This window comes from Heptranchias perlo, chromosome 9, assembly GCF_035084215.1.
Source record: "Heptranchias perlo isolate sHepPer1 chromosome 9, sHepPer1.hap1, whole genome shotgun sequence".
Lineage (NCBI taxonomy): Eukaryota > Metazoa > Chordata > Chondrichthyes > Hexanchiformes > Hexanchidae > Heptranchias > Heptranchias perlo.
In genome coordinates, this window is record NC_090333.1 from 32,390,367 (window position 1) to 32,416,663 (window position 26,297).

A 26,297-nucleotide genomic window follows, 5' to 3' on the forward strand; every position below is an offset into this window, starting at 1 on the left:
ATTTATACGCTGCTTTATCAGAGGTCTGAAAGCACATCACATAAAATGAATTATGAAACGCAGTCACTGTTATATTAAGCAAATACAGCACGATGAGACAAACAGTAATGATGCGAACGACTAATTAGTCTTTTTTTTGGTAATTTTGGTTGCGAGGAATGTTGGCCAGAAAACGGAGGAACTCCCTGCTCCTCTTTGAATAATACCATGTGATCTTTAACATCCACATAAACCACTGCAAAAGGCAGATGGGGTCATTGTTTAAAATCATATATGAAGGTTGGAAATGCAACACTTGATTACTGCACTATATATGCTCAAATTAATGAGCATAACCATCTGCCTCATAGCAGCTGAATCAAGCTCATGAGAGAATGAAGGCAGTGAGGAGTGGCACTGAGACGACGCTAGCAGGAAATCCGGAGTTGAACAAGGAAGTATGTAAAAGGAGACTTGTAGCATTGGATTGACTGGGATCTGTATAAGAGCAGACTTAGGAGGCAGCTACACTGGGTTTGGGTCAGGAGGGAATGATGACTTGTGGGACCTGAGTCATCTACAGCGTAGGAGGATGTGAGTGGGGATGTCTCTGGACTGGGGCTATGCTAAAGTTCATGAGAATTGTAGTCTGGTTGCTTGGAAATGTCACATCTGCCTCTTGTGATGGTGATTGGACTACATGGTGGCTTTTTAAAAAATTCATTCATGGGATGTGGGCGTCGCTGGCGAGGCTGGCATTTATTTCCCATCCCTAATTGCCCTCGAGAAGGTGGTGGTGAGCCGCCTTCTTGAACCGCTGCAGTCCGTGTGGTGAAGGTTCTCCCACAGTGCTGTTTGGAAGGGAGTTCCAGGATTTTGACCCAGCGACGATGAAGGAACGGCGATATATTTCCAAGTCGGGATGGTGTGTGGCTTGGAGTGGAACGTGCAGGTGGTGTTGTTCCCATGTGCCTGCTGCTCTTGTCCTTCTAGGTGGTAGAGGTCGCGGGTTTGGAGGTGCTGTCGAAGAAGCCTTGGCGAGTTGCTGCAGTGCATCCTGTGGATGGTACACACTGCAGCCACTGTGCGCCAATGGTGAAGGGAGTGAATATTTAGGGTGGTGGATGGGGTGCCAATCAAGTGGGCTGCTTTGTCCTGGATGGTGTCGAGCTTCTTGAGTGTTGTTGGAGCTGCACTCATCCAAGCAAGTGGAGAGTATTCCATCACACTCCTGACTTGTGCCTTGTAGATGGTGGAAAGGCTTTGGGGAGTCAGGAGGTGAGTTACTCGCCGCAGAATACCCAGTCTCTGACCTGCTCTTGTAGCCACAGTATTTATGTGGCTGGTCCAGTTAAGTTTCTGGTCAATGGCAACCCCCAGGATGTTGATGGTGGGGGATTCGGCAATGGTAATGCCGTTGAATGTCATGGGGAGGTGGTTAGACTCACTCTTATTGGAGATGGTCATTGTCTGGCACGAATGTTACTTGCCACTTATGAGCCCAAGCCTGGATGATGTTCAGGTCTTGCTGCATGCGAGCTCGGACTGCTTCATTATTTGAGGGGTTGCGAATGGAACCGAATACTGTGCAATCATCAGCGAACGTCCCCATTTCTGACCTTATGATGGAGGGAAGGTCATTGATGAAGCAGCTGAAGATGGTTGGGCCTAGGACACTGCCCTGAAGAACTCATGCAGCAGTGTCCTGGGGCTGAGATGATTGGCCTCCAACAACCACTACCATCTTCCTTTGTGCTAGGTAAGACTCCAGCCACTGGAGAGTTTTCCCCCTGATTCCCATTGACTTCAATTTTATTAGGGCTCCTTGGTGCCACACTGTCCAGTGCTGCCTTGATGTCACTCTCACCTCACCTCTGGAATTCAGCTCTTTTGTCCATGTTTGGACCAAGGCTGTAATGAGGTCTGGAGCCGAAGGGTTCTGGCGGAACCCAAACTGAGCATCGATGAGCAGGTTGGTACTTCATTTTTAGGTACACCTGGTGCTGTTCCTGGCATGCTCTTCTACACTCCTCATTGAACCAGGGTTGATCCCCTGGCTTGTTGGTAATGGTAGAGTGAGGAATATGCCGGGCCCTGAGGTTACAATTCTGCTGCTGCTGATGATGGCCCACAGCGCCTCATGGATGCTCAGTTTTGAGCTGCTCGATCTGTTCTGAATCTATCCCATTTAGCATGGTGGTAGTGCCACACAACACGTTGGATGGTGTCCTCGGTGCGAAGGTGGGACTTCATCTCCACGAGGACTGTGCGGTGGTCACTCCTACCAATACTGTCATGCACAGACGCATTTGCTACAGGTAGATTGGTGAAGACGAGGTCAAGTAAGTTTTTTCCTCGTGTTGGTTCGCTCACCACCTGCCGCAGGCCCAGTCTGGCAGCTATGCCCTTCAGGGCTCAGTCAGTAGTGGTGCTACCAAGCCACTCCTTGTGATGGACACTGAAGTCCCCCACCCAGAGTACATTCTGTGCCCTTGCTACCCTCAGTGCTTCCTCCAACATGGAGGAGGACTGGTTCATCAGCTGAGGGAGGGCAGTAGGTGGTAATCAGCAGGAGGTTTCCTTGCCCATGTTTGACCTGATGCTATGAGATTTCATGGGGTCCAGAGTCAGTGTTGAGGACTTCCAGGGCCACTCCCTCCTGACTGCATATCACTGTACCGCCACCTCTGGTCGGCCTGTCCTGCCGGTGGGACAAGACATACCCAGGGATGGTGGTGGAAGAGTCTGGGACGTTGGCTGAAAGGTATGATTCTGTGAGCATAGCTATGTCAGGCTGTTGCTTAACTAGTCTGTGGGACAGCTCTCAATTTTGGCACAAGTCCCCAGATGTTCCTGAGGAGGACTTTGCAGGGTCGACTGGGCTTGGTTTGCCTTTGTCGTGTCCGATGCTGGGTGGTCACGACCAGGTAAGGACGGCAGGTTTCCTTCCCTAACAGGACATTAGTGAACCAGATGGGTTTTTACGACAATCCGATAGTTTCATGGCCACCATTACTGATACTAGTATTTTAATTCCAGATTTTATTAATTTAATTTTATTAATTGAATTTAAATTCGCCAGCTGCCGTGGCGGGATTTGAACTCATGACTCCAGATTATTAGTCCAGGCCTCTGGATTACCAGTCCAGTAACATAACCGCTATGCTAACGTACCCATGGCTGCAGATTATCAGAAGTTATGATGTGTGCTGGCCATAGAATATTCTGATAATCTAACTCAAAATAATTTTTCAATAAACCTGGTCACATTGCAAATCATTACTATCCTTATGTGAATATCATAATGCACTGAAGGTCAACATCTGCACTAACAACTTCCTAATACTACATCAAAGAAGCCGCATTAAGTAAACTTTTGTTTGATAGAATAACTAAGTATGCTGTTTAACCTTTTGTTTTTCATCTCATTAGTGTGGATGTAGAAAAGCTGTCAGTAGTTGGATCACCTTTTTGGATGGCCCCAGAGGTGCTGCATAGTGAGCATTATAATGAAAAGGTAGGTGTTCTGTTCTGAGATGGATAGCAGACTTCTTTTCAAAAAGATGTTATAGAATGCTGATTTTAAATGCTTAATTCTATATATTTCTCAGTTCTACTTTAAATTCAGCATTATAATTTTTTTTTAGATCACTTGTGTTGCAGTTACATAAATGAAAAGGTATTTTTTTTTTAAAAAGTCCTGAAAAGCTAACCAAATATTACCAAAGATACATTTTTATGTACTCTTTTCCATCTGTAAACACTTTTACATTGCTGCACTGGTTTTGGGGGAGCAGTGCTGTATTAACCTCCCATTGTCGCTCTCCACCATTTATATATCCACCCAGTGCTGCTCTCAGTCAGGCACTGGGCAGATGCAAATCCGGCACAGTTCACAATCCCATAGTGTGGTTACAGTTAACTGATAACAGAAACGTATATCTGTTGTGATGGAATGTCATGCTGCAAGGATGTAACATGGTTACCTAACATCATCGTGGCTCCCAAAATGGGAAAGCTGATGTATGACAGGAATGAATATGATTTTGGTCCTCATGATCTTTGTGTTAGAAGCACATTTGAAAGGGGTGAGTGATGTGACAAAACGGAAGTATTTTTGTCTAACGTTTACCTTGGCTTTAATTTTGTCATGGTACATAAGGGTTAGAATCCAGCTTCATTGACAGTATTCTGCCCCAGCTTAACTTGATGCATTGTCAGGCAGTTCACTTGAGGGAGGAGCTAAGTGACTTAATTAAATACAAACTTGCAGTGTGATTTGTTCAGATATGGTGTCTGATTAGCATTTTTTTTAAATTTAGCATTTGCTCAAATTTACAAACCCTGTTTCAACCTGCCCTTTTCAAATTGATGAGTTTTGATGAGGCCTGTGACTGACTAGAACCTCTAAAGATAATTAGGCTAGAAAGCTTCTGTGAAAAGAGGACTAAAGAACCACTACATTTTTTTTAAGAAAGTAATTATAATATAGTTTTAGCAGAGACTTGGGAACTATATAATTTTCTTCTATACATGTAGTTAGCAAAGTTTAACTACTGTAAAATGTTTTGTTATTGCTCTGCACTGTTCAATAAATCTATTTTGTAGTTAAAGGCCAAAACAAGGTCTAGTGTAATTAAAGCTCATGGAATTGAAGGCAAATTATTGACTTGGTTAAAAGATTAGTTAGGTGGTAGAAGACAGAGTAGGGATAATGGATATGTACTCTAATTGTAAGGAAGTGACTCGTGGTGTCCCACAAGGGTCTGTGCTGGGGCCTCAACTATTCACTATATTTATTAATGACTTCAATAACACAATAGAGAGCCATACATCCAAGTTTGCCGATGACACAAAGATTGGTGGCATAGCAAGTAGTGTAGATGAGAGCATAAAATTATAAAGAGATATTGATAAATTAAGTGAGTGGGCAAAACTGTGGCAGATGGATTTCAATGCAGATAAATGTGAGGTTATCCATTTTGGACCAAAAAAGGATAGATCCGAGTATTTTTTAAATGGTGAAAAGCTAGGATCAGTGGAGGTCCAAAGAGACTTTGGGGTCCATGTACAAAGATCACTAAAATGTAGCAGTCCGTTATTAGAAAAAAAATCAAGAAGGCTAATGGAATTTATAACTGGAGAGCTAGAATATAAAGGGGAGGAAGTTTTGCTACAGCTATACAAAGCACTGGTTAGACCACACCTGGAGTACGGTGTACAGTTCTGGGCACTGCACTTTAGGAAGGATATAGTAATCTTGGAAGGAGTGCATTGCAGATTCACCAGAATGTTACCAGGGCTCCAAGGGTTAGATTATGAGGAGAGATTACATAAACTAGGCTTCTATTCCTTGGAATAAAGAAGGGTAAGAGGTGATTTGATTGAGGCTTTTAGGATTTTGAAAGGAATTGATAGGGGAGAGAGAGACTTATTCTGCTAGTGGGGGAGTCTAGGACAAGGGGATGTAACCTTAAAATCAGGCCCAGGCCGTATAGGAGAGAAGTTAGGAAATACTTCTTCATGCTTCGGGTGGTAGAAGTGTGGAACACTCCCACAAAAAGCAGTAGATGCTAGCTCAATTAATAATTTTAAATCTGAAATCGATAGCTTTTTGCTAGGCAAGGGTATTAAGGGATATGGAGCCAAGGTGGGTGGATGGAGTTAGAGTACAGATCAGCCATGATCTCATTGAATGGTGGATCAGGCTCGAGGGGCTGAATGGCCTATTCCTGTTGCTATGTAGTGTTAACTTTGCTTTCAAAGACTAGGAGGCTCCCATAAGGCACGGCATAAAGCCAGTAGTTAAAATAATCATTAAAAAAAAAGTGGTTCTCTGTTATCCCAGGTGCGCTCCAATATTTTACTTGGATATTAGGGCAGCTGGAAACATTCTCAAGAATACAGGGAGGCTCATATTTGGATAAGAGAATAAACTGAGGCCACATGTCAGTTCAGACGGATGTAAAAAAATTCTGTGGCAGTGCTTGAAGAGCAGGGAGATCTTCTGGCATTCTGGCCAAAATTTATGTCTTAACCAATATCACCAAAGCAGAATGACTGCCTATTTTTTTTTATTGCTGTATGTAAACTGGCAGTAGCTTTTGCCTACAGAACGGTAACTACACTTCAAAAGTAATTCCTTAGTTGTGAATTACTTTGGGGAATGCTGAGGACACGAAAGGCACTGTATAAATGCAAATTCTTTACTTTTATAAATAACTTTAGTGGCTTTATAGATAAGTGATCTATAGGCTTTGTTTCTGACACTGTTTCTAATTTAATGGCAGGCAGATGTGTTTTCGTATGGCATTGTTCTATGTGAAATTATAGCCCGAGTACAAGCTGATCCTGACTATCTCCCTCGGACAGTGGTAAGGAGTGAGGTATTTGGTCCTGCTTCTGATAAGATAAGAAGCAAAGAATAATTGTCAACTATATTCTATCACTTCTGTAGTTTAGCAATTAGCTGCATTTTATATTAACAAAGTACATCTTTAAAAAGTAAGTGTATTTCTAGGAGACTTAAAATGTTTTCAACATCTTTCTCCTTCATTTAACATCGACATACAGATGAATGGGACAGCATCCAAATGGAGATACTAATGGGAGTGCTGTCCTTAGTTATCTCGCAATTGTCTAGCATAGTACCAGCCAGTATACTGGCACTGGTCAACTATGCAGCAGAGATGAAATTTGTGAATATATCCCTTTTCTCTTGCCAGAGCCATAAGCATCTACACATGTGGAGGGATTGGCAAACAACAAGGGGTGTTCAACATTACTGCCTTTCCAGTTGTCAGGAAGAGTTGAACTTCCCCAGTTGTCAGGATGAGCTGAATTCCTATGCAGCATCTCCTGTGATGGCTCAAATTAATAACAACACTGTGATAGTCAGTTTTACTCTCTTTCTTCAAAAGAACTTACAGCTGTAGTTTTACCTAAAATTCTTACTGTTTTTTAAAAAAAAAATCAAATGCTCATAATGCAAATCTGTTCAGTTCCTGAAGTTGTAGTGGAAGTGTCTGTAGTTCATATGCAAAGGTGAAATTAGGAAATTGCTGCACTATCCTTTTAATTAAGCCATTCAGCCTTGCAGATCTAACAGTAAGTGGCTTGGGTTAGACATTGACATCTTCCACATTAATTATAATCTAAAAACAGAACAGATTTAATTTGTGACTTCATATTTTTATGTATTTATTATGTGATAGCAAATGTACATCTTGCTTGTAGGCTTACCTTCTACAGTATATGCATCTTTTAGTTACTGAATTAAATTTTCCTCTCTTCCTCTAATCCCCATTCCACCAAAAATTTAGAACTTTGGATTAGACTATGATGCATTTCAGAACATGGTAGGGGACTGTCCGCCCAGCTTTCTTCAGCTTGCCTTCAACTGCTGCAATGTGAGTAAAGTGTGATAAAAGTAAGCTATTTCTTGATATTCCTGTGGATGAATAAGGGAAATGAGTCCTCCTGGCAAAAGCCAGCACACAGTTGCTACAATGTTATTTCTGTATCTGATAAGATAGCACTGCAAAAGTTTGTTTTGGGTATTTTTTGATAAATGCCAAAGGGCACTGATGAGTGTAGTGGAGTATTCCTATTCAGTTTGAAGTTGTGACCTCATGTTGAAATCATGCATCCTCTGCCATAAAGGATAAAGCACTCTCTGATCTGCCAAGTTGTCAAACTGTTTGTTTCTACAGAATATGATTGCTGACATGCATTTAAACTGACACATCTTCATATTCTTGTTGAAAATTAAGATGTTCTATAATAGCAGGAATATTAATCAAAAAAGCTTTTTGGCAAAGTCAGTTTAACTAAAATTGATGGGATAAACATTTTTGATTAATTGTACATGTTACTGTTTTCAAAAAACTACAAAATGCTGGAAACATACAGCAGGCTAGTCAGCATCTTTACAGGTGTGTATCCTTCATCACATGTTCTGATAAAGGGTATACACACAAAATGTTAACTTCTCTTTGCAGATGCTGACTGACCTCCTGTGTATTTATAGCTTTTTTTTGTTTTTATTTGATTTAGAGCTTTTGGAGTTTTTTTTCCCTTTCATTACTGTTTCCAGTCCATCTCTAACATATATATTACACGTTAAAGTGTGACTCCTTGTCACTGCTCCATGGAGTGAACATCAAACGGAGCTGAGTGTTTCTGTGTGCACTTTTATATAAACAGTGCCAGCTCGTGGGGGTGTTCCCTCCCTCCCACCCGTACTTTGGATGATATCCATTCCGACTACTTAGCCTAGTGGCCCCCCCCCCCCCCCCCCGCCAACAAATGGCCTGGGACCCTGGGCTATTCCCCTGGTTGCTTGCCGCTAAAGCCAGTACTCTGTATAAAAGCAAAGAAACAACAAACGCAAATAAGGGAGGCCACTTAAGCTCATCTTGCTCATCCTTCCACAGAAATATATTTTGCCTCCTGACAATCTTGCGTTTAAACAATAATAAATTTAATAATAGCATATTGTGCCAGCATTGCCTGTATTCAGATGTGGAATCCTATGGGATTAAGTTGACGAGTTAAATTAATTTTGTCAAGAAAAAGTTGGTCATTAACTATTAATACCTTGATCAAGTTTCAACAATTGTTGAAAAAGCTGGTCAACAACTGGGTCCACATTTCTGTTATCTGAAATAAGATTTATTCACTTCATTCTGTTTAAAATGCTGAAATCAAATCCATTTGAGTTTTACAACAATGAAAAATGTGAGTATAACATTAGAAATGCATTTCACTTGGAAATACAAAAAAGTTTATTGATTTTTTTACCCATGCATTTCGCTTTGTTTTATTCAGCAATTAATTCTATGTACTGTAGTCAATTTCAGATAAATTATTTATCTGATCTAGTGTTCCAAACCACTTCTCTTTCATTTTTTTATGATGCATGCAGAATGAGAGTGGGTTCAATCAGTTGTTTGATATTTTATAGTTGATATGAAAACTTGTGGAGTTTACAAATAATTTGGTTTCTCGCTGTCCTTTTAAGCAAATGTTGCTGGCTCCCAGTCCCCCAAACCCCTCCATTTTAAAATTCTCATCCTTATGTTCAAATCCCTCCATGACCTTGCCCTCCCCATCTCTGTAACCTCCACCAGCCCTACAACCCTCCGAGAACTTTGCGTTCCTCCAACCCTGGCCTCTTGTCCATCACTCATTTCCCTTACCCCATGAAGCCTTCAGCTGTCTAGCTCTAAGCTCTGGAATTCCCTCTCATAACCTCTCCACCTCTCGCTCCTCCTTTTTAAGACCCTCCTTAAAACCTATGTATATGACCAAGCGTTTGATCACCTGTCTTAATGTCTCCTTTTTTGGCTCGGTGTTAATTTTTGTGTGATTACGCTCCTGTGAAGCACGTTGGGACATTTACTACTTTCAATGCACTATATAAATGCAAGTTGTTGCTTTTTTTTTTACTCGTTCATGGAATGTGGACGTTGTTGGCGAGGCCGGCATTTATTGCCCATCCCTAATTGCCCTTGAGAAGGTGGTGGTGAGCCGCCTTCTTGAACCGCTGCAGTCCGTGTGGTGAAAGTTCTCCCATAGTGCTGTTAGGTAGGGAGTTCCAGGATTTTGACCTGGCCTGAGGATTTTGACACTGCCCTGAGGAACTCCTGCAGCAATGTCCTGCTTGTTATCTTTGCAACTATGGCAACTCTTCATTTGAAGTTACATAAAATTACATAGATTCTACAGCACAGAAGCAGACCAACTGGTCTATGCGAATATTTATACTCCACATGGGCCTCCTTCCTCTAATTACCTCTTCCTATCCTGCCCTCGTATACCTCCGTTCCCTTCTCCCCCAAGTGTGCATCAAGCCTCTTAAACGCTCAATGTTGACTTGTACTAAATTTATTTTTGGGTGTATTTAGTTTCCCCCCTGCCACACAGATGAAAAGAAAAAAAACTTATTTTTATGTTGGTGGCCTATAGAAGTTTGTTTGGTTAGGCCGCAGAAGGGACCAGAAAAACTGAACAAACCATGCCCAGCGCGTGCTCTGTTCAGTTTCTGTCCCAGTTTTGGAGAGAGGCCCTTAATCAGCTGTTAGGCCTCTATATGAAGTTTGACATATTTCGGGCGCCCTTGGGGCGCGGAATATAGCCCCGCAAAATTGGATCTTTTTATGCCCTTGTTTTGTACCCGAGAAATAAGCAAGACTGTGTCCAATTTCATCGCTTGTTTGTTTAATCTGAGACTTTTCAGGTACTTTAAATTACTAATGTCATCTTTTCTAAATAAATGGTTTTAAAAAAATCTGTAATTTAGGAAGTTCCTGAAAACTGAATACTGCAGTTGAGTGTGCCCATAACTCAAAGAATTATCTGCAAGTGACCAAATTCAGCATAATGAAAGAATTTGAATTTCTGAATTCTATGACTCAGGTCATGCCAATATGGATCTGCTTAATTAGTTCTTTGATGCAGATGGGGTAAGCCATTGGCAGCGCCACTTCTGAGGTCCCTGATTCTCCAATACATTTGCTTTGGCGTATTCAAATTACTTTTCCTGGAGATTTTGGAGTAAGTTTGCAACGGGACGATCGGGGCACGAAACTGAGTAATTTATGGCTGAAGTCGCAGATAAAATTCTGGTCCATATCTTGAACCTTATATTTTAATCACTACTCCCTAGATGTGTTCTCTCGCTTACTTCCCTTATCTGCTCTGGTTCATTTCCCATTGCTAGGTCTAGCAGTACTTTCTCCCTTGTTAGGCTTCTTACATATTGAGCACAATTTTAAAAGGGAAAAACTGGTGGATTGGGGGCAGGGGGGGGCAATCAAAATCCCTGTTTTTGGGAGCGGGCAGACATCCTGGCTGGAACCCGCATATTTTTGAATGAGACTCTGCAAAGTTTTGTGTGTTCGTACAGCAGTCACCAGGAATCCGGAGGGCTGATAATTAAAGGAGCAAATGTACCTCATTGAGGTACTTAAGGTAGTTCATTTTTTGTGTATTGGATAGTTAAAAAGATTTTAGCGTTATCTGGGCGATCCGATGCCTGCCCTCTGATCCCAGGGTCCGATGCCTGCCCTCTGATCCCGGTTTCTTTACTCTAATCTTTGTTTTCCCCCATCTCTATCCCAACTGCTGATGAGGTCCCTCTCCTTCTCCACCCCCCCCCCCCCCCCCCCTGGATTTGCACCTCCTGTTGGCAGCCAGCCTGTCAACCACGCTGGCTGCTGGTCACGATACCCGGAAGAGGCGATTGCAACCCACCTACTTCCCTTCCGGGATTGGCACCCACAAATCCCCCCCACCTTCCCCGGACTGTTCCCATCGGCATATTAAAATTGTGCCCATTGTGTCAGAAAGGAGTCTTGTACACACTATAAAGAATTACTTCCCTTCTTCCCTTTTGTTCCTTCTCTCTGCCAGTTTATTTGGGGGGAAATATAGAAAATAGGAGCAGGAGTAGGCCATTTGGCCCTTCAAGCCTGCTCCGCCATTCAATGCGATCATGGCTGATCCTCTATCTCAATACCATACTCCCGCTCTCTCCCCATTCCCCTTGATGCCTTTTGTGTCTAGAAATCTATCTAGGAACAGGAGTAGGCCATTCAGCCCCTCGAGCCTGCTCCGCTATTTGATAAGATCATGGCTGATCTGTGACCTAGCTCCATGTAACTGCTTTTGGCCCATATCCCTTAATACCTTTGGTTGCCAAAAAGCTATCTATCTCAGATTTAAATTTAGCAATTGAGCTAGCATCAATTGCCGTTTGCGGAAGAGAGTTCCAAACTTCTCCCACCCTTTGTGTGTAGAAATGTTTTCTAATCTCGCTCCTGAAAGGTCTGGCTCTAATTTTTAGACTGTGCCCCCTACTCCTAAAATCCCCAACCAGCGGAAATAGTTTCTCTCTATCCACCCTATCTGTTCCCCTTAATATCTTATAAACTTCGATCAGATCACCCCTTAACCTTCTAAACTCCAGAGAATACAACCCCAATTTTTGTAATCTCTCCTCGTAACTTAATCCTTGAAGTCCGGGTATCATCTTAGTAAACCTACGCTGCACTCCCTCCAAGGCCATTATGTCCTTCCGATGGTGCGGTGCCCAGAACTGCTCACAGTACTCCAGGTGCGGTTTAACCAGGGTTTTGTATAGCTGCAGCATAACTTCTGCCCCCTTGTACTCCAGTACTCCAGATATAAAGGCCAGCATTCCATTAGCCGCCTTGATTATTTTCTGCACCTGTTCATGACACTTCAATGATCTATGTACCTGAACCCCTAAGTCCCTTTGGACATCCACTGTTTTTAACTTTTTACCATTTAGAAAGTACCCTGTCCTATCCTTTTTTGATCCAAAGTGGATGACCTCACATTTGTCTACATTGAATTCCATTTGCCACAGTTTTGCCCATTCACCTAATCTATCAATATCCCTTTGTAATTTTATGTTTTCATCTACACTGCTTACAATGCCACCAATCTTTGTGTTATCAGCAAACTTAGATATGAGACTTTCTATGCCTTCATCGAAGTCGTTAATAAATATTGTGAATAATAAATATCTATCTCCTCCTTGAATATATTCAGTGTCTTGGTCTCCACAGCCTTCTGTGGTAGGGAATTCCACATGTTCACCACCTGAGTGAAGAAATTTCTCCTCATCTCAGTCGTAAATGTCCTACCCCGTATCCTGAGACTGTGACCTTGTTCTAGACCACCCCACCCAGGGGAAACATCCTCCCTGCATCCAGTCTGTCTAGCCCTGTCAGAATTTTATACGTTTCAATGAGATCCCCTCTCATTCTTCTAAACTCGATTTAGGGAGGGAGTTCCCCAGATACACTCTCTAGAGGACCAACGCTCACTTTACTTACTCTTTTCCTTTTTAAATAACTGTAGAAACTCTTATTATCTGTTTTTATATTTCTAGCTAGCTTTCTCATACTCTAATTTCTCCCTCTTTTTTATCCTTTGTCATTTTTTGACTTTTTAAAAATATTTTGTCCAATCTTCTGAACTGCCACAAATCTTTGCGGAATTGTATGCTTTTGCTTTCAATTTTATACTATCCTTAACTTCCTTAGTTAGCCACGGATGGTACGTCCTTCCCCTGGAGTCTTTCTCACTGGAATGTACCTTTGCTGAGTGTTATGAAATGTCTTATTAAATTTCTGCCATTGGATCTCTATTGACCAATATATCAATGATTTGGATAAGGGAACCAAATGTAATACTTCCAAGTTTGCTGACGACACAAAACTAGGTGGGATTGAGAGTTGTGAGGAGGATGCAAAGAGGCTTCAAGGCGATTTAGGCAAGTTGAGTGAGTGGGCAAATACATGGCAGATGCACTGCAGCAACTCGCCAAGGCTTCTGCGACAGCACCTCCCAAACCCACGACCTCTACCACCTAGAAAGACAAGGGCAGCAGGCACATGGGAACACCACCACCTGCACGTTACCCTCCAAGTCACACCATCCCGACTTGGAAATATATCGCCGTTCCTTCATCGTCGCTGGGTCAAAATCCTGGAACTCCCTTCCTAACAGCACTGTGGGAACTTCACCACACAGACTGCAGCGGTTCAAGAAAGCGGCTCACCGCCACCTTCTCAAGGGCAATTAGGGATGGGCAATAAATGCCGGCCTTGCCAGCGACGCCCACTTCACATGAACGAATAAAAAAAATGCAGTATAACATGGATAAATGTGAAGTTATCCACTTCGGAAGGGGAAACAGAAAGGCAGAATATTATTTAAATAGTGATAGATTGGGAAATGTTGATGTACAAAGGGACCTGGGTGTGCTTGTACACCAGTCACTAAAAGCAAACATGCAGGTGCAGCAACCAGTTAGGAAGGCAAATGGTATGTTGGCCTTCATTGCAAGAGGATTTGGGTACAGGAGGAAGGATATCTTACTGCAGTTACACAGGGCCTTGGTGAGACCACACCTGGAGTATTGTGTGCAGTTTTGGTCTCTTTACCTAAGAAAGGATATACTTGCCATAGAGGGAGTTCAGCGAAGGTTCACCAGACTGATTCCTGGGATGGCAGGACTGTTGTATGAGGAGAGATTGGGTCGACTAGGCCTATATTCACTCGAGTTTAGAAGAATGAGAGGTGATCTCATTGAAACGTATAAAATTCTGACAGGGCTAGACAGACTGGATGCAGGGAGGATGTTTCCCCTGGGTGGGGTAGTCTAGAACAAGGGGTCACAGTCTCAGGATACAGGGTAGGACATTTACGACTGAGATGAGGAGAAATTTCTTCACTCAGGTGGTGAACATGTGGAATTCCCTACCACAGAAGGCTGTGGAGACCAAGACACTGAATATATTCAAGGAGGAGATAGATATTTATTATTCACAATATTTATTAACGACTTCGATGAAGGCATAGAAAGTCTCATATCTAAGTTTGCTGATGACACAAAGATTGGTGGCATTGTAAGCAGTGTAGATGAAAACATAAAATTACAAAGGGATATTGATAGATTAGGTGAATGGGCAAAACTGTGACAATTGGAATTCAATGTAGACAAATGTGAGGTCACCACTTTGGATCAAAAAAGGATAGGACAGTACTTTCTAAATGGTAAAAAGTTAAAAACTATGGATGTCCAAAGGGACTTAGGGGTTCAGGTACATAGATCATTGAAGTGTCATGAACAGGTGCAGAAAATAATCAAGGCGGCTAATGGAATGCTGGCCTTTATATCTGGAGTACTGGAGTACAAGGGGGCAGAAGTTATGCTGCAGCTATACAAAACCCTGGTTAGACCGCATCCCAGAGACCTACATTTGTCTTCACCAATCTTTTTTCTTTTTACATACATGTAGAAGCTTCTACAGTCTGCTTTTATGTTCCTTGCAAGTTTACTCTCATTCTATTTTTTTGCTGAATTCTAGTCTGCTCCCAATCCTCAGGCTTGCTACTTTTCTGTGGCAACTTTATATGACTCCTCTTTGGATCTAATACTATCTTTAATTTCTTTTGTTAGCCATGGTTGCGCCGCTTTTCCTTTTGTGTTTTTGCACCACTTTTCCTTTTGTGTTTTTGCACCGCTTTTCCTTGTGTTTTTGCACCAGAAAGGAATGTGCAACTGTTGCAATTCATGCATTTGATCCTTAAATGTCAGCCATTGCCTGTCCATGGTCATGCCTTTTAATGAAGCTCCTCAATCTATCATAGCCAACTCACTCCTCATACCTTCGTAGTTTCCTTTGTTCAGATTTAGGACCCTAGTTTCGGATTGGACTACTTCACTTTCCATCGTAATGAAGAATTCTATCATGTTATGGTCACTCTTCCCTAAAGGACCCCGCACAAAAAGATTATTAAATAACCCCTTCTCATTGCACAATACCCAATCTAGGTTAGCCTGTTCCCTGGTTGGCTCCTCAACGTACTGGTCTAAAAAACCATCTCGTACACACTCCAGGAATTCATCCTCCACAGTATTATTGCTAATTTGGTTTGGCCAATCTATATGTAGATTAAAGTCACCCATGATTACTGTAGTACCCTCTAATTTCCTGTTTGATCCCATCCCCTACATTACTTCTACTGTTTGGAGGCCTATAAACATCTCCCACCAGTGTTTTCTGCCCCTTGGTGCTTCTTAACTCCACCCAGACTGATTCTACATCTTGATTTTCTGAGCCAATATCCTTTCTCACTATTGCTCTGATTTCATCCTTTACTAACAATGCCACCCCACCTCTTTTTTCCTTTTTGCCTGTCCTTCCTAAATATCGAATATCCTTGGATATTCAGCTCCCAGCCTTGGTCACCCTGCAGCCATGTCTCTGTAATCGCAATTATATCGTATCCGTTTACGTCTCTGTGCGCTGTTAATTCGTCTACCTTATTACGAATGCTTCATGTGTTCAGATACAGTGCCTTTTAGATTTATTGTTTTAACATTTTTAGACATCATAACATTTTTTTGTACTTTGTCCCTATTTGTCTTACCATTTTTTCTTACCCGGCCCCTATTTGTTAGTGCACTCTTTTGTTTGTATGCTCTGTCCCTTCCTGATCCTATCTGGTTATCCTTGCCCCAATCACTTTCCTGCACTGATTCCTTGTCTTTTCTCTTTAGCATTCTAGATTTCTCTCCACTGGGGCCCATCCCCCATTTAGTTTAAAGCCCTATCTACCTCTCTAGTTATTCAATTCGCTAGAACTCTGGTCCCAGCATGGTTCACGTGTAGTCCGTCCCAACGGAACAGCTCTCTTTCCCCAGTACTGGTGCCAGTGTGCCACAAATCGAAATCCACTTCTCCCACACCAATCTTTGAGCCAAGCATTCATCTCCCTGATCCTATTGACCCTATACCAATTTGCTCGTGGCCCAGGTAATAATTCAGAGATTACCACCTTTATGGTTCTGCTTCTTAATTTAGTCCCTAGCTGCTTAAACTCTCTCAGCAGAACCTTTTTCTTAGTCCTACCTTTATCGTTGGTACCTACGTGGACCACAACAACTGGATCCTCCCCCTCCCACTCCAAGTTCTTCTCCAGCCCGGAGGAGATGTCCTTAACCCTGGCACCGGGTTACTCATTTCATATATTTGTTCACATATTTCTCCCTACACTTCCTTTCCATTATTTAATGACCTGCAGTAGACCTCTAATAGTGTGACCAATCCCTTCCTATTCTTTATTCAGCAATAATCTGTTTCCATCTCTGTTAGTCACACCCTTTCTTACGACTGACATTGTTATTTCTGAATAACATAGCTACCACACTACCCTTTTTTCTTCCCTATTGTTTCTAAATACATTATAGCCTGATTATCACCACAACAACAACTTGCGCCTTTAACGTAGTAAAATGTCCCAAGGCATTGAACAGGAGCGTTATCAAACAAAATTTGACACGTAGTGAGTATGTCATATCCATTGAACAGGACCAGTTTCTGCAGTTCCTCCTTTTCTGCCTCCAGAAGTTTCCCCTACTCTGCTGACTGTGTATCACCCATTCCTCTTCCTGTATTTGTATCTCTTTGTTGTGTAACTGTACGTGTCTACATTGAGATTACCCGTTTCTTTCAGTGGTAACTTGTTAAGCACCCGTAGCACTGTAATTTTGTAAAATTAGTTAAACTAGAACAAAGGCTTCTTTTAAAAGTTTTATATATTTTGCAATGGCACAATTAGACCACAATGGTTTAGAAAATTGCACTGAAAAGTCAAGTGAATTGAATGTCAGAAATGACATGTCTTTACAGTGCATTGGGTGGAGATGCATTATCAGAGAATTCCATAGGGATCTTTGCAAGGTATTTAACCCATGTTGTACTTGGGAGTGTTGAAATTGCATTGTTGACTAAAAGTGGAATATGATAATCAGGGCTAATAGTATTTTTATTAAGAAACACCATTACCATTAAAGAATCAAAATATTTTTTTTTACAGATTACTTAATTTTTTAATGTTACAACTTTGCATGCATTTGAAATGTAGAGCAACTGTAATGCAACATGGATGGAACAGTCATTCAGAGATGGGCACTTTTCTGGTATTGGCAAAATCAACTGTTAAAAGTGGAAACTGCAGTTATAATTGGTACTGCTAGATATGTGAGAAAACTTATACACAGAATCTAAATTTGGCTATTGTTTAAATAAAGTGAGCTTACAGAGAAGGTGACCATTTGGACCACCATGGCTGTACTGGCTCTTTGTTAGAGCAATGCAAAATGAATCCTATCGCCCTGCTGTCTCCCCATTGCCATGTATTTGCCTTTGTTTCAAATGTTTATCGACTTTTCCTTTAAAAGATTCAATGGTCTCTCCTTCAAATACTCACTGTGGCAAAGCATTCCATTTTTGAATAACTGTCTGGGTAAAGAAACTTCTAGCCTCTTTCCTTGCTTTCTTAGAGAATTTTAAATTGGTGACCCATCATTATTGACTCCCCCAACCAGAGGAAATGCGCTTTCTCTTCACCCCATCAAAACTCCTTCATAATTTTTAAATCCTCCTGTTGAGTCTCTCTCTTTGCTCCACTGGAATTAGTCCCAGTATCTCGAGGCTCTCTTCATATGTATAATTTATCATCCTGGTGAATCTAACACTGCCTTGTATAATTTATCATAATCTCCAACCTGTTCCACCATTCAGTGAGATCATGGCTGATCTGTACCCAAACTCCATTTACCCACCTCGACTCCATATCCCTTAATACCCTTGGCTACCAAAAATCTATCGATTGCAGATTTAAATTATTAATTGAGCTAGCATCTACGGTTTTTTGTGGGAGAGTTCCACGCTTCTACCACCTTTTGCATGAGTAAGTGTTTCCTAACTTCCATCCTGAATGGCCTGGGTCTGATTTTAAGGTTATGTCCCCTTGTCCTAGACTTCCCCCACCAGTGGAATAAGTATCTCTCTATCTAACCTTACACTGGTACCTTTCTATTGGGGCTTTAGTGAATTTTAAAATGAGCTATGTGAAATAGTAAGATGTTATTTAGATTTTGCCTACATTAGTCACTGGATTTCAAAAGTAACTCATTAGCTGTGAAGTGCTTTGAGGTGGTTCAACATGAAAAATGCTATATAATCAATTTTTCTTTCTTTAGATGGATCCAAAGCTCCGTCCGTCCTTTCCAGAAATAGTAAGAATGATACAAGAGATTATACCACACCTACAAGATGAGGGACAAGAGAGATGCGGCAACAGTGAAAGTATAGAGACCAAGCCAGTTAATCTTCAGAAAAGTAAGCATGTTTTTTTTAATGACAGGGTTGTCGAATAGATGCCTTTTATTTAAAAAAAAATCATATAATCTGTTGAGTGCCATGATAATGTGTTACTAATCTGAATTGAATTTTTAGTGCATTGGAATCTTGCAGCACTGTTGTATTTTGAACTGCATGGAGCATTAGTATTGGATCTTACTACTGAGAGAATCCATTGTAACCATAGACACAAAGATGCTGTAAATGTTTACTAACACTTCTGAATTTGCAGTGTTCCCTTCCATGGATTCAGAAAGATCTGCACTTTCCATGTGGCATGTATTGTCTTGTTTGTATTCAGGTAGTTGTCCCTTAATTCTGTTTTGGATACTGTGAAGTGAATAACTTTTTAACTCTGCCAAAAATTCCCCAAACCTTCCATCTGCTAACATTGCTGTTGAAACTGTGCAGCATGTCACACCTACTTCTTTTGCTGAACTCTTTTTAAAAAAATAATCTAATAAATTAGAATTAAGACAGTGACCATTCTGTTGCACTTTTCAGCCCTTGTGTAATCTTAGTGTGAAGGTAGTAGAGTGCATTGATACTTCAGCATATTCTCACTGAGCAGTGGAATGCAGGTTTATGACCAAGATTTCTCCATAACTGAGTCCCTATTCTCTCTGCTGTGAAGGGGATGTAACAAGTGACTGTCAGGTATTTAAAAAAAAATTCAACTCTGTCTAGTTCTGTGCATGTTTTAGTGATCAATTTCAAGACCAAGACAGATATTTACAACAGGCTATCTGGGTGAGGAATAATATGTGGCAGAGGGAAAACTAAATACACCAAAAATAAATTTAGTACAAGTCAACATTGAGCATTTAAATTGGATTCAGAGGGTTGAAGCCATTGAAAATGCCCACCTGAGTTTGTTACCATTGTTTATACTCTTATTTCTGATTGCCATAAATGGGGAATGTGTAATGGATTCAGATGTAAAGCCATCCATAATTAAAATACTTGCATCTAATGTTGGGAAAAGAGAATAAGCTAGAAATGTACAAAATTAAATTTAAAATCTCTTTTTTTTTAACTGGTTTTTAAAGTGTTAATGAGTTTGGAATTGTTTTCCAAGCACCCATATCTCCAGGGGATGACGAGTGCAAAGTGAGCTAAAATGCCGGCAGTACAGTAGGTACTGTACCTATTGAGGTCATTTTCATCAGCATTGGGTACTGCAGCATTTTTTGTTGATTTCAACTATTGTATCTGAAACCTTTCGCTGAAGAGTCCTAAAATCATGTTGATTTTTTAAAAATGAGGTAATGAACATCAATTGACTTGACTTGCACATTGAGCTGAAGTATGATGGGGATAAATTTAACTTTGGGCGATGGTGTAAAATGGGCAATATCGGATCAGATATCAGACTGACTTCAATGTAAAGGAAAATGGGCCAGGGTGTGAAACTGGTGGCTGATCTAGTTTTTACCATCGCCCAAAGTTAATATTACCCCCAATGAGTTTGTATACTTGCAAAGGAAAAGTGAGTCATATTTCCTTCAACAGTTGCAAAAAGCTTTTGTAATTTAAGTTTAGTTTTTCTACAAGAACAGTATTGGGAATTATGTTGCATAATACAGCTCGTTGGGTGAAGAAGCTCAGTGGAATCTGGGTTTTACTTGCTGCTTTCCCATGTGTTTTTTAGTGTGAAGATGTTCTTCAGTCGTTTCCTCACCATGACAGGATTAAGCCACATTTTGGAGTACTTTACTACCACTAAGTGCAAGACTTAGGATGCAAGGGATTTACCTTGAGTACTCAATTGATAAACAGCCCAGTCATCCACTGGCCTTAATGCCTCCTGGGCTAGAGAGGGGAAAAGTAAAAATTCCGACTCTTGACTATCCAATTAGTTCCGCTGGAAAGTATATGCATGTGGAAAATTTGATTGCGCTTTCCACGGCCCTATAGCCAGGAGACATTAACTAGGTTCACACAGGAAGAATGGCCACTTGAATGAGTTGTGGGAGGGCTGTCAGCATCTGTGGAACTGTACCTCAGCAAGAGTAGTGTCTTCTGGAGAGGCTGCATAAAATTGGCAAAAGGAATTCTTCAGTCTAGTTAATAAATACTTTATTATTTAAAGCCATATGCTTAAGGATCAGACCGTTTAATGGGCTTTGTCCTCATTTACTCTAAAAGAGTTGTATATTTTTATTTAAAAAAACAGGTACCCCATTACATTGCATTATAGCTGCCAAGTGCAGCATTGTAATGTAAATGAGGTGGCACGACTGCTGGAGGAGGTAAGCACTAACTTGGTGGTTTTCCAAGACTCTTCCTGTGCCACCGGTGGAAAATGTAAACAGTTGGGGCTGTCCACTATTTTATTTTCTGTCCTCTGTTGGGCTGGGCATGGTTTTAATATTGCTGGGCTGTATAGAACATCCCCCTCCATTGGGGAACAGCAGTAGTTTAAAAACAAGTTGTAGAATCATAGGTTGTTACAACTTTGAAGCAGACCTTTTGGCCCATCAAGTCTGTCCTGGTGTTTTTCTCCAGCTAGTCTAATTCCACTCTTCTGCTCACCCTTTTAATATGCTTCTTGTTCAAGTAACTAATTCCCTTTTGAATGCACTTATGGACTCTGTTTCATCAAGTCACATTTACAACTTTTAAACAAGTGCTTGCACCTACAGTTGTTTTTCTGTTGCAGCTGATGCTCTGGAAGCTGCCCTGCCATCTTATTGGATGGATTTTAGAGTAGCAGAAGCCCAGCAAATTTCAGAACAACTTAAAAGACAAAGCAGTCCTTCAGTATAAAGGTGGCATTTTGGACTCACAAATGAGGCAGGCATCTTCACTATCTTCCACAGCTTGGGAATGGGGCCATGATGATCTGTCCTGAAAGCTCAACTCAGCTGATATGCCCTGTTCAGCACTTGGTGGTAGATGGTTTGAGGACTGTGAGCTGAGGTTGATCAATGGAACACCATGGGCTGAACATTAACTTGGAGCCAGGAAAAGAGGCGGGGCGGGGATTTTCGGACAACATGTCGTGACGATTTTGATAGGAACATAGGAACAGGAGTAGGCCATTCAGCCCCTCGTGCCTGCTCCGCCATTTGATAAGATCATGGTTGATCTGTGATCTAGCTCCATATACCTGCCTTTGGCCCATAATCCCTTAATACCTTTGGTTGCCAAAAAGCTATCTATCTCACATTTAAATTTAACAATTGAGCTAGTATCAATTGCCGTTTGTGGAAGAGAGTTCCAAACTTCTACCACCCTTTGTGTGTGTAGAAATGTTTTCTAATCTCACTCCTGAAAGGTCTGGCTCTAATTTTTAGACTGTGCCCCCTACTCCTAGAATCCCCAACCAGCGGAAATAGTTTCTCTCTATCCACCCTATCCGTTCCCCTTAATATCTTATATAAACTTCGATTAGATCACCCCTTAACCTTCTAAACTCCAGAGAATACAACCCCAATTTGTGTAATCTCTCCTCGTAACTTAATCCTTGAAGTCCGGGTATCATTCTAGTAAACCTATGCTGCACTCCCTCCAAGGCCAATATGTCCTTCCGAAGGTGCAGTGCCCAGAACTGCTCACAGTACTCCAGTCGATTTCGCACCCGACAGCCAGCTAGATTGACTGGCTACCTGTTGGGCAGGAGAGCAGCTGGGGAGAGATCGGGATCTTTTGGGTTTGGATGGGGGGGGAGGGGAGCCGGACATCACTTGGGGGGAGCGGGAGAGGGGAGTCGGACATCGCTGGGGGGAGCGGGAGAGGGGAGTCGGACATCGCTGGGGGGAGCGGGAGAGGGGAGTCGGACATCGCTGGGGGGAGCGGGAGAGGGGAGTCGGACATCGCTGGGGGGAGCGGGAGAGGGGAGTCGGACATCGCTGGGGGGAGCGGGAGAGGGGAGTCGGACATCGCTGGGGGGAGCGGGAGAGGGGAGTCGGACATCGCTGGGGGGAGCGGGAGAGGGGAGTCGGACATCGCTGGGGGGAGCGGGAGAGGGGAGTCGGACATCGCTGGGGGGAGCGGGAGAGGGGAGTCGGACATCGCTGGGGGGAGCGGGAGAGGGGAGTCGGACATCGCTGGGGGGAGCGGGAGAGGGAGAGGGGAGTCGGACATCGCTGGGGGGAGCGGGAGGGGAGCCGGACATCGCTGGGGGGAGCGGGAGAGGGGAGCTGGACATCGCTGGGGGGAGCGGGAGAGGGGAGCTGGACATCACTTGGGGGGGAGCGGGGAGGCGGGGGGAGGGGGGAGCGGGGGGGGGAGGGGGGGAGGGGAGGGGGGGAGCGGGGAGGGGGGAGCGGGGAGGGAGGGGGGGGGAGGGGAGGAGAGAGGGGAGTCTGACATCGCTGGGGGGAAGCAGGAATCTGAGGTCGGGGGGTCCAGTTGCAGGGTGTGTGAAGAGGTTAGCTTGTGGGGGCTGGGGGAAGCACTCCTGCTTCTCCTGGCCCACAAGCAATGATGTAAATACACATAACTCATGGATTTGGCCCTTCGCACCTCCTTTTACCTGCTGTGAATCCCAAGGCCGGGAAACCTGGCCTCCATGGGTTAAATATCAACATTTTTATAAAATGCTGGCATGCAGCCTCCCTAAAAGATTTCAGTGACTGACCAGTGAGAGCAGGTTAGTTGCTCACCCCCCCCCCCCCCCCCCCCACCCGATCCGCCTCCGTTAAAACCGAAAGTGGGCATGTTGGAGCCGGGTTGGGGTCACGCTGCAAAATTCTATTATTTTAACTTACCAGCTGCCCCAACCCACCCCTTCTTGGGGATTAAAATTCCCCTCCCATGTGTCTGTGCCTGAAATATGGCCAAGTTTGAATTCTGGATGGGAGAAGAGGCATTTTCTGCATGTTTAAAACAAAAACTTGAGAACTTAAAATGTTTTATCAAAAATTAGCGCTTTCTCCTGGAATATTCTTATTTAAAAAAACAGCATTGTCACTGTGAGGGGAAGATTTCTCCCTCCCCTATCTTCCAGTATGTTGTGCAGTACTTTTTTGTGCAACTTTCACTTGAAACATTTTAATATTTACCTGGGAGCTGCTCATGTTTAAACTGGAATTACTTGCTTTTTAGATGCTTCATAAATAAACTGACAAAAAGGCCATTACACTTCTTAACAGAAGCATAGTAGTTTTACTGCCACCTGGTTGTTTTATACAAGACAGTCTAATCCTTGTGGATTAGGAACATGTTAATAGCCAGTATAGTACAGATAGCTTGAAATAGTCTTCAAGCTGTAAACACAGTACTTTCTGTTTGTAACACTCATATTTTGTGATCATTTGTAGGTGCTGGAGAGAAAGGACAGGCAATAAAAAGGTGCAGCCCTCTGGGACTTCCAGGTGACAAGATTCCACCCAAATCGCCTCGACCTCGACGCAATATATGGCTTTCTCGTAGTCAATCCGACTTTTTTACCCGAAAAGGCAGTCGTAAGATTAATGTTCAAGATCCGTACTACACCCCTAGTAAGGGAACGTTACGTAAGATTAACCCCTTCATTGCCAGGGAGGACCTGAAAGGTGGAAAGATAAAGTTTGTGGACACACCAAGTAAATCTGTAATATCACTTACATTTGACCTGCCATCACCTGATGCTATAGTCACTTCAATATCCCAGGCCAAACAGTACTGCAGTGGGGATTTGCAGGAATCTTCTCTTTCTGAGCGACGATGTCGATCCCTTCCAGTTTCACCAGATTTTCCGACAAAAGAATGTCACAGTTTTGGGCCCTTTTCAGTAACGTTTGGGAAGTGTGACCCCGTGCAGCTGGGAACTGATGTGCGGCAGAAAGTGTTGAGCAGCTCCAGATACTATGCATTGGAGATTCCACCATTTAAGTTTAAACCTCAAAGGCAGGATTCTGCATCATTAGAACAGTTTGAATCAATGGACTGTTCAGGGAGTGAGGACCTACAGGACAAAAGTGAAGTGTATTCAGAGGACAGGACACTATCAAAAAAGTTAAAAACCAATGAAAGCATGGAAGTTCTTGGCCCAGAAAGTCTGAATTGTAATAGTATGACTGGAGGTGATGGGCCAAATTTAGATGGTACATCATTCAGTAACTGGGATAGCTCAGTTTCTGGTGAAGAAATGGAGGAGCAAGAGATGCAGAGAGACATGTCCAAACTAGCGATCCCAGAACCCAAGTCATCTTTCAGTGTTAGTATCGCACTGGAACGAGATGGTGAAGTCGACCCAAGTAGCTGTCCTATTTTTCCAGCTGAGGCATGTGACGTGGAAGGGCATTCATCTGTAGTGCTGAGTCCATGCATGACTTCAAATCCATGTCACCTTCAGTCAAAATGTGATATTTAAAAGGCATATATGTATCAATATTGTACAGAGAGGCTTCATATAACTGCTATTTCTGCCTAATAAAAATTCAGTTACTTTTATTTTGTCAGAAAAGGTATAGGAGAAAGACTAGAATTCCAAAGCTGATTCAAACAGGTGGGTGCTGGTACCATGGACGTCAGTCCGTTCTGATAAATTATTTGGTTTGATATGTGGTGGTAGACCAGTATTATAAATTGGGTCATTCATTCGGATAAACTTTTTAGGTCCCCTACAAGTTAAGTTAAACCTTTTATGGCAGTAGTTTTATAAAGTAGCTGAGTCTATCCTCCCCCTTTTAATGTCAGTATCATTGTACATGCAGTATATTCACTGGCACCTTTCAGTATTTGTAGGATCATTCGTGGTTTGAACAAATCTATGTTAAATGGCCATTCTTTTCTCAATTTGGATGCAATTAAAATATTTTTAGAAAGTTTTCCTAAATTGTGATGTGAAGTTCACTGTATCATCTATTGACCTGTAGCAGTCATACTGAATTTTTAGTGAAAATCTACTGAGCAAGTTCATTTGAAAAATATCTTTTTTTTTGTATTTTCTACATGTGGGAGATTCCCTCATTAATTCAAGATTATGCCCTTGCTTTATAAAGATTTTTTAAGAATGCATTCAATCATACTTGCTTCATGTTTGCACCCAAGTCTGCCTGAGATAAGATTGCTATGTTAGGGGCATAGTGTCATTATAAGAATAGCCTGCATGTCCCAGGGTACCAGTACATCATAAACCATGTTGGATGTCAATATGGTCTTTCCTTGGTCCACAAAAAGGATGTAATTTTTTTTTAAATTAAACTGTTTTACTCAAATTGAAGAGGTGGGTCACCAAGGTTTCTTATACAAGAAAAGCACTTCATCACTTTCTTTCCTTTAGCTTGAAAGATGTTACTACTGTATATTTTGTATTTCAACCTGGACTACTGTAACTGGAGTCAGATGTATAACAGCATGGTGCCATGTAAATTATTGTTTATGATGGGTCAACTCGCAGGATTAATGCAAAGAATTTTTAATTTACAAAAAATGTCATGGTATTTTTGTTCTTACCCTGTGCAATGCAATTCCATTATAATGTGGACATTTTGTTTGCATTAGACTTCCTCCTCTTCCTCTCCCTCCCTCCCCCCACCCCCCCCCCCCCCCCCCCCCCCCCCACAAAAAAAATGTCATGCATTATGCAGGTTGGTGAACTGTTTCCACACATCATCCTTTGCAACTTCGTAACTGGTT

General features: G+C 42.2%; 1 protein-coding gene across 2 annotated transcripts in view; it reads left to right on the forward strand.

The window, feature by feature from the left end:
• tesk2 (testis associated actin remodelling kinase 2) overlaps positions 1-26,212 on the forward strand; it is a 100,991-nt gene extending 74,779 nt beyond the window's left edge. For both annotated transcript variants that reach the window (XM_067990133.1, XM_067990134.1), the window contains 5 exons: positions 3,412-3,496; positions 6,270-6,353; positions 7,302-7,388; positions 18,569-18,707; positions 23,996-26,212. In XM_067990133.1, coding sequence (XP_067846234.1) covers positions 3,412-3,496; positions 6,270-6,353; positions 7,302-7,388; positions 18,569-18,707; positions 23,996-25,029 — 1,429 coding nt within the window. In that variant the 3' untranslated portion in view covers positions 25,030-26,212. The remainder of the gene's footprint in view (positions 1-3,411; positions 3,497-6,269; positions 6,354-7,301; positions 7,389-18,568; positions 18,708-23,995) is intronic.
• The last annotated feature ends 85 nt before the right edge of the window (positions 26,213-26,297 follow it).